At 36.4% G+C, this 19,032-nt stretch overlaps 1 protein-coding gene across 1 annotated transcript; it reads right to left on the minus strand.

Annotated features, from left to right (window-relative positions):
• Positions 1–9,513: 9,513 nt before the first annotated feature.
• Positions 9,514–16,191, minus strand: LOC101304822 (pleiotropic drug resistance protein 1-like). Its single transcript, XM_004289950.1, has 24 exons — positions 15,822–16,191; positions 15,583–15,703; positions 15,399–15,487; positions 15,219–15,303; positions 14,959–15,118; positions 14,775–14,851; positions 14,606–14,659; positions 14,433–14,523; positions 14,033–14,334; positions 13,662–13,943; positions 13,245–13,561; positions 12,983–13,143; positions 12,785–12,888; positions 12,543–12,699; positions 12,418–12,462; positions 12,184–12,305; positions 11,755–12,087; positions 11,377–11,667; positions 11,200–11,283; positions 10,986–11,119; positions 10,683–10,910; positions 10,426–10,597; positions 10,088–10,342; positions 9,514–9,985 (listed from the first exon to the last, which is right to left on the minus strand). Exons 1-24 carry the CDS (start codon positions 16,148–16,150, stop codon positions 9,728–9,730), a joined length of 4,251 nt encoding a protein of 1,416 aa, XP_004289998.1. The 5' UTR covers positions 16,151–16,191; the 3' UTR covers positions 9,514–9,727.
• Between the last annotated feature and the right edge of the window lie 2,841 nt (positions 16,192–19,032).

Raw genomic sequence — 19,032 nt, forward strand, 5'->3', positions numbered from 1 at the left:
AAAATTTCTCCTAATCTAACAGCTAATAGACAAGAAAATTTCAATCATTCCATAATCCATCTAAACCTCTCTTCTTCTTCTTTCTTTTTTTTTTAAATATATATATATATATATTAAAAATTGATGACATGGCGTGTTGGAGGCTGAGGTGGTGTGTCGGTCAACATGTCAGGATGTGTCAGAAAAGTCAATATTTTCCGACACACCACATGGCGTGTCGGGCCATGTTGGAGGCGTGTCGCCGTGTCCGGCGGACACTCCGACACTCCAGGGATGTGAAGTGTCCGTGCAACATAAGTTTGCACTATTGCATTGTCAAGTTTGAAATAAATGTTAGAACAATTTTCAAATTATAAAAGAAATTAACAATTTTCAAATATAAAGGAAATTGACAAGCATAGATGAAAATGTGTGAATATATACCACTAAGAGGTATGTTAGTTTGAATTGAATTAATTCAAACTATGTGATTGTTGGTAACTAAACTAACACCAGAAAATCAGTAACTCTTATTGAAGAGACTTAACCTTTGGTGAAGAGTTACCAACATGAAGAGACAAAAGTTCTAAAAGACACAACCACTTCTATATAAAGAAGTAGTTCTCTACATATTGATACATTCAGAAACTCTCTCTATTCTTCTCAATAAAATCTCTATTTCATTCCTTGTTTTCCAAAGACAAAATCTAGAAACTATATTACTGTAGTTATAGTTTCTAGGAATCTTGAGCCCTTTCAAAACCTTTAATTGAGTGTTGGTTGATCGTCGTAAGTGCAAGGCGCCGATCAACAATAGCAAGATTGCTAGGCTTCATTGTATCCATAAGACTTATTTGCATTAACCCCTTTGCACACAAGTCGTGGGGGCAAAGATAGTATGAAAGATAGCGTTGCTACAACGTGCCTTGAAGGATAAACTCTTTCAAACCATAACCCATTGATTTATATTTCCAAAATTTCCAACAATTTTCAGACTATATTACTGCTATGGCATCTTTGAAAGAGTTTGTTGATACAATGAAACTAGAATGCTTTGAATGAACAATTTTCAAAGAATGGCAAAAGAAGATACACTTATTATTCACTAGCCTACAAATGACTTATGTGCTTACGACACCAAGGCTAGAAGAAAGTGAAGATGAGACTATTTCCATAAAGCATGAACAAAAAAAATGAGATCAAGATGATTGTGCATGTAAAAACTATATATACAATTCCTTAAGTGATGAGTTACAACTGAAGTTTCAAAGCAAGGAGACGTCAAATGAATTATGGGATGCATTGAAATCACATTATATTTCTACAGATCCTATAAGTAAGGCCTTTCGGATTTCAAAGTTCTTCAAATATAAAATGATAGAAACCAGAGCTATTGTTGAGCAATTTCATGAACTAGTTCACATAATCGACATGCTTGGTCAACATGATATACATATGGACTCATGAATTAGTGTCCCAGTTATCTTGTACAAGCTTCCATTTTCATGGAAAGATTTCAAAAAGAATATGGAAACCATGGTGAAAGGCTTGACCATGAAACAATTGGGTCGTAGACTCCGGTTTGAGGAGGATTATAGAGCAACCAATAAAAGGTTAGACGCGATTCTTAATCTTGGGAAAGAGAATGAGACCCATGAGAAAATTGATGGACCTTCCTCTTCAGAAAATGATTTGGTTGTTAGTGGAGATAAACAATCAAAGAACAACCAAGGTAGTAGGAAACAGAAGTTAAGGTCGAATAAGGACCATCATAGTCAAAATCAAAACAAGAAGAAGAAATTATCTTGCTTCAATTGTAACAAAGTCGGTCACATTATGAAGAATTGTCGACTTCTCAAGAAACATTGAAGAGAATATCACTCCGAGGAGAAGTTTGTGACCATAGTTTCTGAAGAAGTAAATAAACTTCGGGAGAAATAATAGAGTTCTTCCATGAACTCTATAAATGTATATGTGACTATAAGGATGGTACCTTCTTATATATAAGGATGGTACCTTCGTATATATGTATGATTAAATATTCTAATTATATAACTATTTGAAAATGTGTACGTGCTCATATACAGTTTGAAGGTAAGGTGCATTACATCTATATTCTAATCTCTCAAAACACGCAATTCTGGCTCTCTCTTAAAAACCTTAGCCACTCAAGCAAACTCCAATTGTTTCTTCAACCTAGTCTGGTGGTGACTAATGGCTACTGAGCTCCGGCTTTGTTGTCATGAGGTCGCCGCCGGACGGGAAACTATTGCCTATGGTTTGAAAGTTGGAACTTGATGGTTTCAACAATGATATGGTTTGGTTTCTTCACAACCAATCTATGTTTTGCGTTATCACTTATCCAAGGGCGGTGGATGCTGGGTGTAGATCCAACCTTTGGCGCCGGTAGGGCGATGACATATATAAAGATATATAGAGATAGAGTTATGTAGAGCATTAGAGGGACATATGTATTGTTGGTTGGGCTGAGGCATGACATGCGTTAAAAGGCTTCTTTGAGATAGGTTTAGGTGTGATGTTGTTTGACCAAAGATGACAAGCTAGGTTACAAAGCTTCATCTGCAGCTCTGAAGAGTTCCCATTTGTGATGGACGTGATACTAACTCAAACACTGACTTCCACTAAGGTGTGGACAACTGTTCACTTTTTCCCATTTCTTTCATAGATTAAGGTCTCCACAAAAGCACTTCCCTAAAACTTTACTGCTTCATATCAGCGTAAATACGTGATAGATTAGGATGCTACCCAAATTAAATATTTGAGGATGTAGTTTTCTTTTTAGCTTTTAATTAATGGTACAACATGATGAGACTGATGATAGATTGAGCAAAGAAATAACTTTTTGATGATACTTAATGTGTATATTATAAATAGGACTGTTATTATTATTAGAGAACTCATAACTACTGCTGCAAGAAGACCCTAGCTATCAACCATTGTAGATCTGTATATACATGAAGCTCATCTCGAACTGAATATTACTAATAGCCAATATTGATTAATTAATATTCTAAAACGTAACAGTTAAATGACTTAAATCCATACATATATATATATATATGCACATTCTCAACAACAAAAAATAAGAAAAAAAAAAAACGAAATCATACGTACATGCAAGCCGATAGCAGAAAGTAGGGGCTCAATACAGATCAGCAGAAAAAATCATGAGCGAATCTATTCAGGTTCCAAAAACAACAAACAAAAACTCATGAGAATCAAAGAAAGCATTCCATGTAGCTAGAGAGAGGGAGAGATATATGAAGGAGGGAGATAGAGTTATGTAGAGCATTAGAGGGACAGATGTATTTAATGTTGGTTGGGCTGAGGCATGGCATTCCTGAAATGCTTCTTTAAGCTAGGTTTAGGTGTGGCGTTCTTTGACCAAAGATGGCAAGCTAGGTGGCACAACTTCATCTACAGCTCTGAAGAGTTCCCATTTACGATGGACGTGATATTAACTCAAACACTGACTTCCACTAAGGTGTGGACTGTTCACTTTTTCTTATTTCTTTTATAGATTAAGGTCTCCGCAAAAGCACTTTCCTAAAACTTCACTGCTTTATATCAGCGTACGTACGTGATAGATTAGGTTGCTACCCAAATTCAATATTTGAAGATGTAGTTTTCTTTTTAGCTTTCAATTAATGGTACAACATGATGAGACTAATGATAGATTGAGCAAAGAAATAACTTTTTGATGATACTTACTGTGTATATTATAAATATGACTGTTATTATTATTAGAGAACTCATAACTACTACTGCAAGAAGACCCTGGCTATCAACCATTGTAGATCTGTATATACATGAAGCTCATCTCAAACTGAATATTACTAATAACTAATATTGATTAATTAATACTCTAAAACGTAACAGTTAAATGACTTAAATCCATACATATATATATATATATGCACATTCTCAACAACAAAAAATAAGAAAAAAAAAAAAAAAAAAAAAAAAAAACCAAAAATCATACGTACATGCATGCAAGCCGATATCAGAAAGCAGGGGCTCAATACAGACCAGCAGAAAAAATCATGAGCGAATCTATTCAGGTTCCAAAAACAACAAACAAAAGCTAATGAGAATCAAAGAAAGCATTCTGTGTAGCTAGAGAGAAGGAGAGATATATGAAGGAGGGAGATAGTGTTATGTAGAGGATTAGAGGGACATATGTATTTAACGTTGGTTGGGCTGATGCATGACATGCCTTAAAGGCTTCTCTGAGCTAGGTTTAGGTGTGGCGTTCTTTGACCAAAGATGGCAAGCTAGGTGGCAGAGCTTCATCTGCAGCTCTGAAGAGTTCCCATTTACGATGGACATGATATTAACTCAACACTGACTTTCACTTAGGTGTGGACTGTTCACTTTTGCCCATTTCTTTCATAGATTAAGGTCTCCGCAAAAGCACTTTCTTGAAACTTCATTGCTTTATATCAGCGTAGGTACGTGATAGATTAGGTTGCTACCCAAATTCAATATCTGAAGATGTAGTTTTCATTTTAGTTTTCAATTAATGGTACAACATGATGAGACTGATGATAGAATGAGCAAAAAAACAACTTTTTGATGATACTTACTGTGTATATTATAAATATGATTGTTGTTATTATTAGAGAACTCATAACTACTGTTGTAAGAAGACCCTAGCTATCAACCATTGTAGATTTGTATATACATGAAGCTCATCTTGAACTGAATATTACTAATAGCTAGTATTAGCGGTGGAATTTTGAAACCGAAAACCGAAAAAAACCGAGCCAAAAACCAAACCGAAACCGGAAAAAACCGAACAAAAAAAAAGCAAACCGAATTAAGAAAAACCGATCCGAACCAAATTAGTTTGGTTTGGTTTTTGGTTTCAGCCCTTGAAAAACCGAACCGAACCAAAAAACCGAATCTCTCTAAAACGACATCGTTTTTTGTATTAAAAATTTGATTTGAACAATATGATTTTAGGTTTTATGTTCTATATAATTATATGTTTGTCTTTTCTAATATTTTGTTTTTTATTTTTGTTTTATGTACATATAGAAATGTTTTAGGTGTCGTGTATGCGAAACATAGAGTGATATGTTACCTCTAAAATCAAAGACCTTACTCTTGCGAGCTTTAGATGATAGACTCTAATATTTAATTTATTTTTCTTTTCTTTATTCAAATTTATGATTTTTAAACTTCAAAATTCAGAATTTATTTAGATGGACTTTAAACAATGGAGTCTATATTATCTGTTCAAGATGAACTTAGAAGTTTTAAAATTATGGTTTCATGGTGTGCTAGTGTGGTCAATTCCCAATACTTTCGAAATTATTGAGTATTAACTTTCAAAGTATCTATTTGGTTTATAAATTAACTTTCAAAGTATCTATTTGGTTTATAAATTGTTGGTTTGTTGAAGAATCATTGTCAAAAATTTTAAATTAACTTTCAAAGTATCTATTTGGTTTATAAATTGTTGGTTTGTTGAAGAATCATTGTCAAAAATTTTATTGATATATTATATGTACATTGGTCTTTTGCAACGGTAGAATGGCTTTTGGCGACGGCTTTGTGCCGTGGCTAACTGAATTAATTTTTGTAGGGTGTGCTTATAAAAACAAGTAATGGAAGAAAAAAAAGATCTAAAATACGATAATTTTTTACTAAACCAAAAGCATACAAACTTTAAGAAAAGTTATTTTAAAAAAGTAGAAAAAAAACCGAAAAAAAACCGAAACCGAACTGAACCACGGTTTGGTTTGGTTTCCGGTTCAAGGTCTCAAAAAATGTCAAACCGAACTAAATTTTTTATTCGGTTTGGTTTCTAGTTTTAGGTGAAAACCGAACCGAACAAAACCGAACCCACCCCTAGCTAGTATTGATTAGTTAATATTCTGAAACCTAATAGTTGAATAACTTAAATCCATACATATATACATATATATATATGCACATTCTCAACAACAAAAAATGAAGATAAAAACCAAAACAGAACGAATCATACGTACATACAAGCTGATATAAAAAAGCAGGGGCTCAATACAGATCAGCAGAAAAAATCATGGGCAAATCTTTCCAGGTTCCAAAAACAACCAACAAAAGCTAATGAGAATCAAACCATGTAGCTAGAGAGAGGGAGAGATATATGAAGGAGGGAGATAGAGTTATGTAGAGCATTAGAGAGACATATGTATTTAACGTTGGTTGGGCTGACGAATGGCGTGCCTTAAGGGCTTCTTTGAGCTAGGTTTAGGTGTGGCGTTGTTTGCACAAAGATGGCAACCTAGGTTGTAGAGCTTCATTTGCAGCTCTGAAGAGTTCCCATTTCGTCTTAAGACAATTCATGGCGATGGATGTGATATTGACTCAAACACTGACTTCCACTAAGGTCTGGACAACTGTGCACTTTTTCCCATTTCTTTCATAGATTAAGGTCTCCACAAAAGCACTTCTTTGAAACTTTACCGCTTCATATCAGTGTACATACGTGATAGATTAGGATGCTACCCAAATTCAATATTTGAGGATGTAGTTTTCTTTTTAGCTTTCAATTAATGGTACAACATGATGAGACTGATGATAGATTGAGCAAAGAAATAACTTTTTGATGATACTTACTGCGTTTATTATAAATAGGACTGTTATTATTATTAGAGAACTCATAATTACTGTTACAAGAAGACTCTAGCTATCAACCATTTTAGATCTGTATATACATAAAGCTCATCTCGAACTGAATATTACAAACAACTAGTATTAATTAGTTAACATTTTGAAACCTAACAGTTAAATGAATTAAATCCATACATACATACATATATACATATATGTATATATATGCACATTCTCAACGACAAAAAATGAAGAAAAAACACGGAAAAAAAAACGAATCATACGTACATGCAAGCCGATATCAGAAAGCAGGGGCTCAATACAGATCAGCAGAAAAAATCATGGGCGAATCTTTCCAGGTTCCAAAAACAACAAACAAAAGCTAATGATGAGAATCAACATGATGAGACTAATGATAGATTGAGCAAATAAATAACTTTTTGATGATACTTAATGTGTATATTATAAATATGACTGTTATTATTATTAGAGAACTCATAACTGCTGCTGCAAGAAGACCTTAGCTATCAACCATTGTAGATCTGTATATACATGAAGCTCATCTCGAACTAAACATTACTAATAGCTAGTATTGATTAATTAATATTCTTAAACCTAACAGTTAAATGACTTAAATCCATACATATATATGCACATTCTCAACAACAAAAAATAAGGAAAAAAATGAAAAAAAACAAATCATACGTATGTACATACAAGCCGATATCAGAAAGCAGGGGCTCAATACAGATCAACAGAAAAAATCATGGGCGAATCTATCCAGGTTCCAAAAACAACAAACAAAAGCTAATGAGAATCGAAGAAAGCACACACTGTAGCTAGAGAGAGGGAGAGGTATATGGAGGAGGGAGATAGAGTTATGTAAAGCATTAGAGGGACAAATGTATTTAACGTTGGTTAGGCTAAGGTATGGCAAAGGCTTCTCTGAGCTAGGTTTAGGTGTGGCGTTGTTTGCACAAAGGCGACAAGCTGGGTTATAGAGATTCATTTGCAGCTTTGAAGAGTTCCCATTTCGACTTAAGACAATTCCTGACAATGGACGTGATATTAACTTAAACACTAACTTCTACTAAGGTGTGGACAGCTGTTCACTTTTTCCTGTTTTTTTCATAGATTAAAGTCTCCACATAAACACTTCCCTGAAACTTCACTGCTTCGTATCAGCGTACGTGATATGTAGGTCTTTATCCCTTTTTTGAAAATATTACCGATGGTAATAGCTCGAACGTACAGCACTAAAGATTTAATTAATTCCATCTTTTTACATACATTTATACTACCCAAACTATCCCTTTTATTTCTATTGGCACACCCATCTATATGACTATTTTTAAAGAATTCGTACTGGTGAATGATGATCACTCTAGAACGTACGTAAGAGGCTGACCAACCAATCATATCTCACTCTCTCTCTCTCTCTCTCTCTCACTCTCTCTCCCTCTCTCTCTTTTTTGATTGGTTGGTGATAGCTGACCAACAAATCTATTGGTCAGCAAATTTGATTCCCCACACTCCTCGAGCTGACATATATTCTTTCCTGTTGACTGCTGAGTGAACTATATGTGGCCAATATATTCCTTCAGTGTCACCATTATATTAAACTTCCTGTTATACCCCTTCTCCGAACAAAAACAAAAGCACAATTCTTAACAAAAGAAAATAAGAATGGCTTTTGTTGTCATGACCTTGTGTTTTGGAGCTTAATTAGTTGGATTCATCTAATAGGTAAAGTTTCAGTCTTCAACTATTGCCTTTTGTGACTGCATGAACTGAGATGAGAATTAGGGGGAAAATGATCCAAACATTTGGCATAAGCATTTGCCAAGCAAGAAGAGCTTTATGAGGAGGCAATGGTGTCGAAATGGAGAAGAGCTCTTAAAGATGTCGCGGATCTTGGTGGAATGGTTTTAGGAGATCAGTAAGTTATCATTTTAATCAACTGTATATTTGTATGTGATCTCCATGTTACAGGGGCTGTATGAATGTAGCGTGTTTAGCATTTCTCTTCATGGCGCGCAGCACAATCCCAGACTGGTATAGCTACAAGAGCAAGGCAAGGGCAGACTCTTGATGTCTATTATTGTACCTTCCAACCTTGAGCTTAAGATTCGTGGCTTGAACTTATGTGTTGTGTATACAAAACACCCTGATAGAGAATGTAACAAGATGTATTGGTCAATCAATTTGAAATTCAGTAATGAGACCAAGGGTCTTATGTGGGCCTAACGACCGGTAACTATTGGTTTCCAATAAAGAATGTAGACATTTTATGGCTTAGCCATTGGCCATTTGGGACAGATGATCAGCAGGGTGGGGAAGAATTGTGTGTTTCTGTGGATCAGGGGTATGAAAACTTGATAAAGGATTTCGGTGTCCAGCTTGTGTATGAGCAAGAAAATAGGGGCAATACTTGTGAAGGTGTCCAGTCAAACGGGGAAGATGTTACAGTTCACCAGCAAGTATCTTACTGGAGTCAGGATCATGTTGTTGGAGACGTGTCAGTGTCAGCATCGATGTATCAAATGTGGAGAGGCAAGTACTTTTTGTGTAATCTTAGGTTTGATGCCTATCAGAATCAATTCAAATGGAGCCTGAGGAATCCAGCTCTTCTTGATTTTTCATATGAGCCAGATGGTCCATACAATTTTTTATGTAAGCACCAAGCTGCAGAAGATTGTGAGGAAAATTAAGTGCTTGATAAGTTTTCTTTGTGTTCGATTTTGTATATTCCTTAGAATATTTGATTACTTCAAAGGGTGCTTGTGATGCAAGGAAATTCTGAGTACTTATGCATTGAGTGATATGATTATGTGTTTGAAATTGCAAAGTGTGAGATGGATGTTATTCATGAAGTACTCAACAATGATCGAAAACAAAAATATTGTGCATATTGAGCTGCTCAACATAAGCTTGTGATTAAGTGCTTCATTTCTAATAAATATTTGGATTTGATTTACTAATACTCTAAGAGTACAAAAGAATCATGTCACTTATAAACAGGGGTGTGCAATTCCTATCAAGATGAAAGCTGAAGAGGAGACTACTTCCATGGGCCATGGCTGATGTACAAATTGAAATGTTTACTGATCGAACAAATTAAATCTAGCTATCTCCTCTGGAAATTCAACATCTTGATCGAAAAGGCAAAGACAAATGCAAAGAGTACTGCAAATCCAGCAACTGCTGCTGCAACCACTCCTAGAAATTCATGTTTGAAGCCAAAGTACGTCCTCATAAATTCTTCCACAGTTTCGCCCGACTCAAGCTTGTTCTGTAGATCTCCAAACTGTGATGTAGCCAATCCATACAAGCTCCAAGCCATTGGACATGCCCAATAGTACCATCTCCACCATATAGGAATCCTCTGTACCAAAAGAACAAGACAAAGAATTGTAGCGTCAGAAATAAGTACATTCCAGGCCCTAAATAAAACATGCACTAAAAATTAGGAGTGAGCAATTCTTACAGTTCGTGGGATTAAGAACCCGGAGAAGACATTCCATACTGCATAAAATGCACTAGAACTTATAGCAGCAACGTGCTGGTTCGGTGTGAAGGCCACTCCCATCATACCATAAAAGGTGAAGTACAGAAATGTGAAATACATGAAAAATAGGTACCAAAAGAATTTAGGTACAGTCCACTCAAATCCGATCATTGCATAAACTATGACACCATAGAGAATTGTTTGGGCGAAAATATAAGGCAGCTCAATTGCAACCTGCAAAAATATGAAGATCGGGTAAGACAAATAAGAAAAGTAAATCAGTTTTCACTTGGTAAAATGTTATATAGGTCACCTACCTGTGAAAATGCATAAGCCAATGGAGAATACATTCCAGCAGCACGTTCTCTATAAAAGACTGTTCGTTCGATAGAAACTACTGGCTGAACTGTTGTTGAATTCTTAATACCGAGAAAGAGGACAGCAGCATACATGGAACCAATTGCATTAAAGAGATCCTGTTGATTTTCCCTGTAATCAAAGTATACAAAATTACACAAGGAAGCAAATATGTTTGCAAGACTATCAACCTGTATGATATCAATATTGTACTTACGTTTTGGAGCCGAGGTCCCAGAACATTGTTCCCAACATTAAGGCTATGATGGTGGTGTATATCAACTTTATGGCAGTGTATGCTGGATTTCGCCAATACGACCAATGTTGTTTCCATAAGCAAGCCATGCATTGTGTGACAAATGGCTGAGAATATTGAGTAGGGAAATACAGGTCCTTCGAACCTGGAGGAGGGGTGCTCAGTTCTTCAATAAGTGTTTTGTTTCTCCTGAAATATATGCACACAAATAAGAATAATTTCCATCACCAAATTTTTTCAAGTGGAAAGGTTTTGTCAACCTACCTGTATAGATCTGATTTTTTATAAATATCAGAAAAATCAACACCTAAAGCTATTTCTTTGGCGGAACTGGTGACTTCCAACATCCAAGTTGCTGGATTATAGCCATCCTTAATCTTACTGACATTATCAATTCCCTTCATGTAGAAGTATATGTATTAGTAAACCTTCAATAGAAACAAACAGATATGAGATCAAACTTTTGATTTCTGAATACCTCAAAATACTTGATTAAATGGCAAGAATGACGCCCCAATGGCCCTACGTATAGCTCTTGTCCTCCTTTCTTCAGTAGGAATAACTGCAACGACATGTTAAATAATAAATATATCAGACTTATGTATTATAGATGAAACCACTATATGTAAATTTATCAATGAAGATTTTGATCTACCTCATCAAAAGATTCAAATATATCGATGCTTGGTTGATGAATGGTGCACACAACTGTTCTTCCGGTGTCCACAGTATTTCTAACTGTTCTCATAACAATCGCAGCAGCTCTTGCATCTAGGCCAGAAGTTGGTTCATCCATGAAAATTATGGAGGGGTTAGCCACTAGTTCAACTGCAATTGTCAGCCTCTTTCTTTGCTCAGTTGAGAGACCATTGGCACCAGGTAATCCTACTAGTGCTTGCCTTAAGGGATCCAACTCCACAAGGGCCATTACTTCCTCGACAAACATCTACAAGAATGTATCAATTCATTAGACACTAAAGAAGTTACACAGGTAGTCGCCTACAAAATCTACTTTGGAAGTTAAAATACAAACCTTCCTTGTTTCTGAATCAATTTCTGCAGGTAAACGCAACCATGCTGAGTACATCAAGGATTCATAAACAGTAACATGTGGAGAGTGGATGTCATTCTGCTCACAGTATCCAGAAATCCGAGCAAATGATTCTTGCTTCTTGGGGTGGCCAGAAATTGTGATATTTCCCTCTATGTAGCCTCCAGTTTTCCTACCAGCTAGTACATCCATTAGAGTTGTCTTGCCAGCACCACTCACTCCCATCAGAGCTGTGAGAACACCTGGCCTGAAAGCACCACTCACTCGCCTGAGGAGCACCAATTTATCCTCAGGAATACCTTGGTTCTTCATTTCCTGCCATTATATATAGGATTCACACCAGTTATGTTGAAAGAGTTGCACAAACTTGTCGAGTGTTAGACATATATTAATTTTGGTTGCATATATCACCTGTGGCATGTCCACTGAGTATGAAATTTCATCAAAGGTGATGGAATATGGTTCAAATGGAAGAACCATTCCTCTTTTCGTGTTATCAGTAGTACTACCATCTCCTTTCTCTGCCTTTCCATAAAATTTAGTTCATCTTAGTGAAATGTAGACAAAAAGTATACAACAAAACTTTTATATAAGATACATCACCTTTGCTGATTCGAGGAGTCAAGCTCTTGTCATCATCTTTATTGCCTTGAGATTGTGCTGATTTAACACCTTGTGGCTTGTCCAAAGCTGCAAAATCATTTTGGTATCATGAGCTAAACCTTTTCTCTCTCTTTTTTTCTTTTAAAGTTTAGTTCAAATGTACTCACGGTTTAGAAAAGTGAGAGCCAGAGCGTAACAAACGTTGAAAAAGAGCATGTATCCAGCCAATGCTCCTGCACCAATCCAATACCAATATGCGTGTGTACGAAATCCCCGAGACTTCAGAATTTCAACTCCTAATGATTCATTTGAGCCGGGAAGAACCTTTAACAAGAGTAGAGTAAAATCAGAGAATTAGTCAGGGATGAACAACGACAAAATGTTTGAAATGATTCAATGAAGGACTTACATGTGACCAACTCTTGCCCAGGAATTCATTGACTACAATTGCATTTTGTCCATACATCAAAGGCGATATCCAGTAACCCCATATCCACCATTTCTTTATATCATCTGTGGAATCAATCAAAGAACATTGAGAAACATGGAATAAATTGATACAGAAATTAAGTTACTGGAGATCAAGTATATTTACTTAGTCTTTTACCTCTTGACAGGACAAAGCCGCCCAAAGCGAAAAGCATGACTAGTGCAAATGAGCCAAATGTATTAGCAACAGTCAAGCTTCTACCTACTCCAGCAATGAATCGGAATAATCCAGAAGCCATTTGATTCATGAGTAAGAGGAGAAGATATTGCTTAAACAACCTGCATCACACGTTCATGACAGTACATGATTCGAGATCATAACCAACATATGTTTTAGGAGAAAGTGACTGAAAATTTTGTTACTTGTACATTATTTTTACCTTCCAACATTTGGATCAAATCCAATGACATAATAGGTGATAAACACCCAAACACCAACTTCAACACAGGTGAGAGGGATCTTGAGGAGCCATGATGGAAGTGCATATGCCCATGGTGGAAAGAAGAGCAGCTTTCTATGCTTATAAAATACTGGAAGCTTGGCTATAGTCATTGAGAGCTCTGCCATTCCATTGAACATAACAGCAACCAAGGAGAAGAATAATGCGCCAGCATAAATTCCTCCATTAATTACTGAATCGCGGTGCATCTCAGTTCGTAGGAATAGTGTCATTGTAATCAGAGACAATATTGAGAGCTAGGGAGGGAAGGAAATGATAATGGATTAGTTAATACCATGCAAAGAAAAGAGATAGATTGGTTACCACATCAAAGAAAAACTAAAGTTAAAAACTTACTTGGATTAGCTTGAAAAGGTAAACAAATGAATTCCTCTTCATAAGCAAGAACTCCCTTGAGAAACAAGCTTTAAATAGTTCTGCTCTTTTAACACCATATTTTTTTGTTGTTAATGCGGCTGAATGGCTCTTGGTCTTGTCAAATGGAGTTGCAAGTTCATGTGTAATTGCGCGCCCTACATGAAAAGATTGGAATGCTTGGGAAAATTCTTCGACTGTGATAAACCTGTAAGGTTCATCTCTGCTAGCCCAATACTGCTCCTGATCTTTCCTTGAGGTTACCTACACCACATCAATTGCAAACTTCAGCAAGTGTCATTCTACTTTTGATTTGTGTCATAGTAGCAAACATAATCTATAGATGGACTTACTTCTTGCAGGAAATCGGCCACACCTTTTCTCTCAGGACATCTGAATCCCATAGACTCAAAAAAACCGAGGACATGTTCACGGGGTCCTTGATACACAATCTGACCATCAGAAAGAAGTATAATATCATCAAATAGATCATAAGTCTCAGGGGCTGGCTGCAGTAGTGAGATGAATGCAGTCCCTTGGAGAATGTGAACATATTGCTTGATGGAATTCACTATTTGATAAGTTGTTGAACTATCCAGACCAGTCGATATTTCATCCATAAATAGTGCCTTCGAAGGTCCAACCAACATTTCACCTATAGATGATTCACTAATCAAACCTTTGCCACTTCATATATTCATACACAAATTAGTGCACAACTAGTGCTGATATAAGAGTTAAGACTTTGTTTACCAGTTGTGACTCGCTTCTTTTGTCCTCCAGAGATACCCCTTAATAATTGATCCCCTACCAAGGTATCTGCACAGCCATCCAATCCCAACACCTGCAAACAGAATCAGTTAGTCATCATTAAAGAGTGTTATTCAGAAAGTCCTCTTATTACAGAAAAAGTAAATCGATGTTACCTTTAGAATGTAATTTGTCATAAATGTTGCCCTTTGGCTTTCTGATGCTATTCCCTACAATAGCAGAATGATGAATTAAAATCACATTGCATAGTTAATCATTTCAAAAACATTCTGCAAAGTTAAGGAACATAAAAAGTCTGTCAATTTTATATCATCATTTTCTCACCTTCATGTAGATATCCAAGTCAGGATCTGGCTTAATACTTGCTTCTTTCTCTCTTCTACTTAACTCTACTAGCATCTCTGCAAAAATTCAACATTATGAATGATTATCTTCTCAATTAATGAAGTTTTGGTCTAACTCAGCAAACTAAAGGAAACCAAAGAAAAATACAGTCCTATAAACGAACCATAACGAGCTCCGACCCCTTGGCATCTTGCTGAAAAAGCCAAGGTTTCTCCAACTGTCATTTCTGGAATATGAACATCATGTTGACTGATATATACAGCAGTTCTCTGAGGCACAAACTCATGCATGCCATGACCATTGTAAGTCACATTTCCAGAAACCTGCAGAAGAATTTTCACCAAAACACATTAGAACAAAATCCAGTAGTGATTACAATACCTAAACATCAAACAGAAAAACCTTAATTTCATCTTATATAACCTTGAGATCCTTATCAAGCTCTCCGGCCAAAGCCAGCAACAGCGTGGTCTTCCCCGAACTTGGAGGACCCAAAAGCAATGTCATTCTGCAAAAACAATAAGTGAACCCAGTTGAGTATCCATCAGGCAATTTAGGCAACACAAACTATGATAATTAACTAGAACAGACAAGTTTCTTCACCTGCAAGGCTTGATGATCCCACTGACATCTTTGAGTATAGAAACATGTTCCTTCTTTTGAGGAAGAATGTGCAGGCAATTCAAGAAACCCTTTGTACCCAGAAACAAAAATAGCTATGTAAGAACAAACTAATTAACAGTAAGAATATATATGCCAAAACTTGAAATGTGTAGTCTATTAGTACCTCCACTACATTAACACAATAATTGAAGACAGAAGGCAGAGCCCTGCCCCCAACATGAGTTTCAGCTGCAATTTTCAAATGCTCGAACCTAACTTCAATTGTAGGAAGACTAATTCCAACTCTGAGATACAAATACCAAAAAATACCAAGAAAGAAAGAAAGAAAAAATCATCAACACCACATTATATTCAACAACAAAGAAAACTCAACAAAATATAAACTCAGAAACTACACATTACCTATCGATCCGGCTCTTGAGCCTCAACAAGAATTTCTCATGATCCTCCTCAGCAACTCCCACCAGCCTCTCAATCAAGTCTTTCCTTTCTTGCAGCTCAAGGTGCTGCAGGTCGACTTCGCTGGCATGGCCTTGAGGAGAAGTGAGCAACCCTTTTTTCAAACGAGCGAAGGTAGGCAGCCTCTGCAGAGCTGCCCATTTGAGAGCTTCCTCATCGTCTTCTCCAATTGAAGATGCTGAGAAAACTGCCCTGCCATTGTCAGTCCAAAACGAACCGCTTCTGGTGAAACTGTGACCTGCTCTTTCAAGGTCACAGCTGATGATCTCCATACGAGAAGCTTAAACAGCAACAAAACCCAGGTCTCTATAATGAAAAGGAATACAAAGATTATGGATAGAAAATGAGAAAGTAACACAAATGAGTTTGGCTTTTAGCTGGAAACTTTGAGTAGATATTTATATGAAATGCAATGGCTTTGGCCTTTGGTCTTGGGCATCATGGATGATCTCACTTTGCATTCGATTTGATATCCACTGTGTGTGCCCCTCTTACCTCATCAGTGCAAATTGAACGTGCGGGGATAGGTCTGATGGTGACCAATTAGTGTAAGTCAGAATTCCATGGATATAATACTTTCAAGATTCAACCTTTCAAGGTCTGTAACTGATTGTTTTGGCAAGAACCACCTTGTCAAAGTTAAATGGAGGGTTTCAATTCACAACAACCTTATTGACCAGATAAAATTCAACCGAATAAAGGAAAACAAAACAAAAGGAGGAAGTTGGCTTTCGTGATTTGTTTTACTTTGAACAAAAATGGATGCTACAGAATACCACAGCTCACAATTCACATGCAGGTGTGTGTACTTTTGGATTTGCTCACTACATACGTAAGCATCATTGGTAGATATGTATCCTTTCTTTGGCTAAAGTTGAGAGATGAATTATTATTAACCTAATTTTTGATTACATATATATCAACAAATCTATCATTAAGCTTTTAGGTCTATATGACTATACGTGTTAGAGTGAATAACGCAGTCAGTTTTGATTTCTCTTTGTAAATGTTGTAAATGCATATCAGATCTTGACTTGTCTTATTGATTCTCTCTTTGTAACATATTGTAACAGTAGTGTCTGCTATATAGATGTATGATTGTAAACTTCAAACTCCATGAAAATCACTTTCAACAATATGTAAATCAGTTTTGCAAACTCTCAACCAATTAATTGACAATTAATTGGTGATCGTTTAAACTATTGAACTAGATTAGATCAATAGATGATTCAAATCTCTTAAACCTGAATAGTTCATTCTTATAATTTTAAATCATATTTTTAAATATCTTAACCATAATCAATTTTTCTAAAAATGTGTATAAATAATCTACATTGACTACACAATAAGACGTAAAAACTGAATAGTTAAGATGAAATAAGACTGAAATATAATGTAATGTCTTGCCCATACCAAAGAACCCTACTGTATATACAGTGAATACATATGCACGTGCAAAGGGATTTAGATAGTAAAACCAAGCTGACTAACAACAGTTCATTTGACGTGTGTTAACTTGTATTATATATATCTGTCACGTTTCTATTGAAAAGTAATTAATGAATCAATGAATAATGAAAGCAGCCCAAAGAAGCATTCAAGGAAGAAAAAATGGAGGCTTGGGATCGAGCCAGCAGTGCTGAAATGATGTTCATTATTTATTCAACTCGCGCGACATTCCCTGTATGTATGGAGATCGGCCAAAGTCCATATCTATGATATATCATGACAGCAAAACAAACTAGGGGTCACCATCGACGTCATGCATATTCACGGGATATATACCGTCGGCGGCGGCGTATTATAATCCGCCAAAAGTGGCTCCAGGGACCGCCGGCGAATAACGACGACCGGGAAAACCAGACAAGACAGATGAATGGCCGGTAGTGAATTATTACTTTTTTCATGATGATGGAATCTCTCAGCTAGTGAGCTAGAACTAGAGCTGGAATGCTGGCATTATTGTCACTGCAGATGCACCAAACCTTTTCAGGTCTGGCAATTTGGCCCGCGGGCTGTAAACCCGTCCGAAACCCGCCCGTTAAAAACCCGCCCGTTTATGAAACGGGCTGAAAAAAGCCCGCACGTTAGAAACCCGTTATTTAACGGGCCGTGCGTGCTGAACCCGTTGGAACCCGTTGGGACCTATTAAGAAAAAAAAACTAAAGGAAGAGGTTAGGTTAGAATGGGTTTGTGTTTGCGTTTGCCGTATTGGTGTTCGACTCACGTACTCTGGTGTTTCTAACTTTCAAACTTTCACTCTGGTGTTCGACTCACTCTGTGTTTGCCGTATTGGTGTTCGTCTGGTTCTCTTCTTTACAATTAGAAACTGATTGATCTCCTCCTCGAAAGTCTTTGAGATCGAAGAAACTGGATTCAACACTTCGATTTTGATAAGGTAAAACCAGTCTCTTCTTTGTTCTACTTTTTTTTGTGAATTCGAGTTGGGTATTTGGTTAGAATCGAGATTAGAAGACTAAAAACACAGTGAAAAACGAAGAGTCTTTGCTATTTGTTTTTGTTGGGTTTTCTTTCACCTCATCTGAAACTTGCTCACAAGGCTCAGAGGAGGTTTAGCTTTTCTGGGTTTTTGTTGATCTTGCTGTGGGTGAAAAGGGTTTGGGAAAAGAGGTGAAAAGATAGAAACTTAGTATACAGATGTACCCAAAAGCCGGTTCAAGATCAAGGTGTCTCCTTTTTTCTTTAATTTTGTGTATTGGGGATATATAGTAATTCATATTTCTAACATATGCATCTGTTATTTAATATTGGTATTGATTTGAAGGATACCCAGTATCCTAATATAGATTAGTTTCCAATTTGGCTCCAGGGTATTGCTTAATGCTTGAGATTTGATAGTGGGATTGTGCTAGATGCCAATAAAGATTGGCGTTAGTGTTAGTATGATCACATTGTGATCTGCATTCTGTGGCCAACTGTTTCATTGGCCACAGAATATTTGCTTATTTGCTTATCCAGTTTCAATCTTTATTTGCTTATTTGCTGGTCTATATATTTGTTTTTGCAGATGAGTTTGCATGATGAGTCTCAGGGTTTATCTTTGGGTGAAGAAGAAAATGTAGAAGGAGGTTCTTTACCTAGCAGAAGTCAGGCGGAGGTGTGACAATTAATAAGAGAAGGAAGACGTCTGCAT

This window comes from Fragaria vesca, linkage group LG2 (assembly GCF_000184155.1).
Source record: "Fragaria vesca subsp. vesca linkage group LG2, FraVesHawaii_1.0, whole genome shotgun sequence".
NCBI classification, from domain to species: domain Eukaryota; kingdom Viridiplantae; phylum Streptophyta; class Magnoliopsida; order Rosales; family Rosaceae; genus Fragaria; species Fragaria vesca.

Excerpts from the sequence above, each read along its gene's own strand:
- LOC101304822 (XM_004289950.1), bottom strand. The coding sequence starts at position 16,150 with ATGGAGATCATCAGCTGTGACCTTGAAAGAGCAGGTCACAGTTTCACC. Across the intron at positions 15,119-15,218 it reads AGCTTGATAAGGATCTCAAG|GTTTCTGGAAATGTGACTTA; the intron begins GTTATATAAGAT and ends ATTCTTCTGCAG. Across the intron at positions 12,700-12,784 it reads TGGGCAAGAGTTGGTCACAT|GTTCTTCCCGGCTCAAATGA; the intron begins GTAAGTCCTTCA and ends CTCTTGTTAAAG.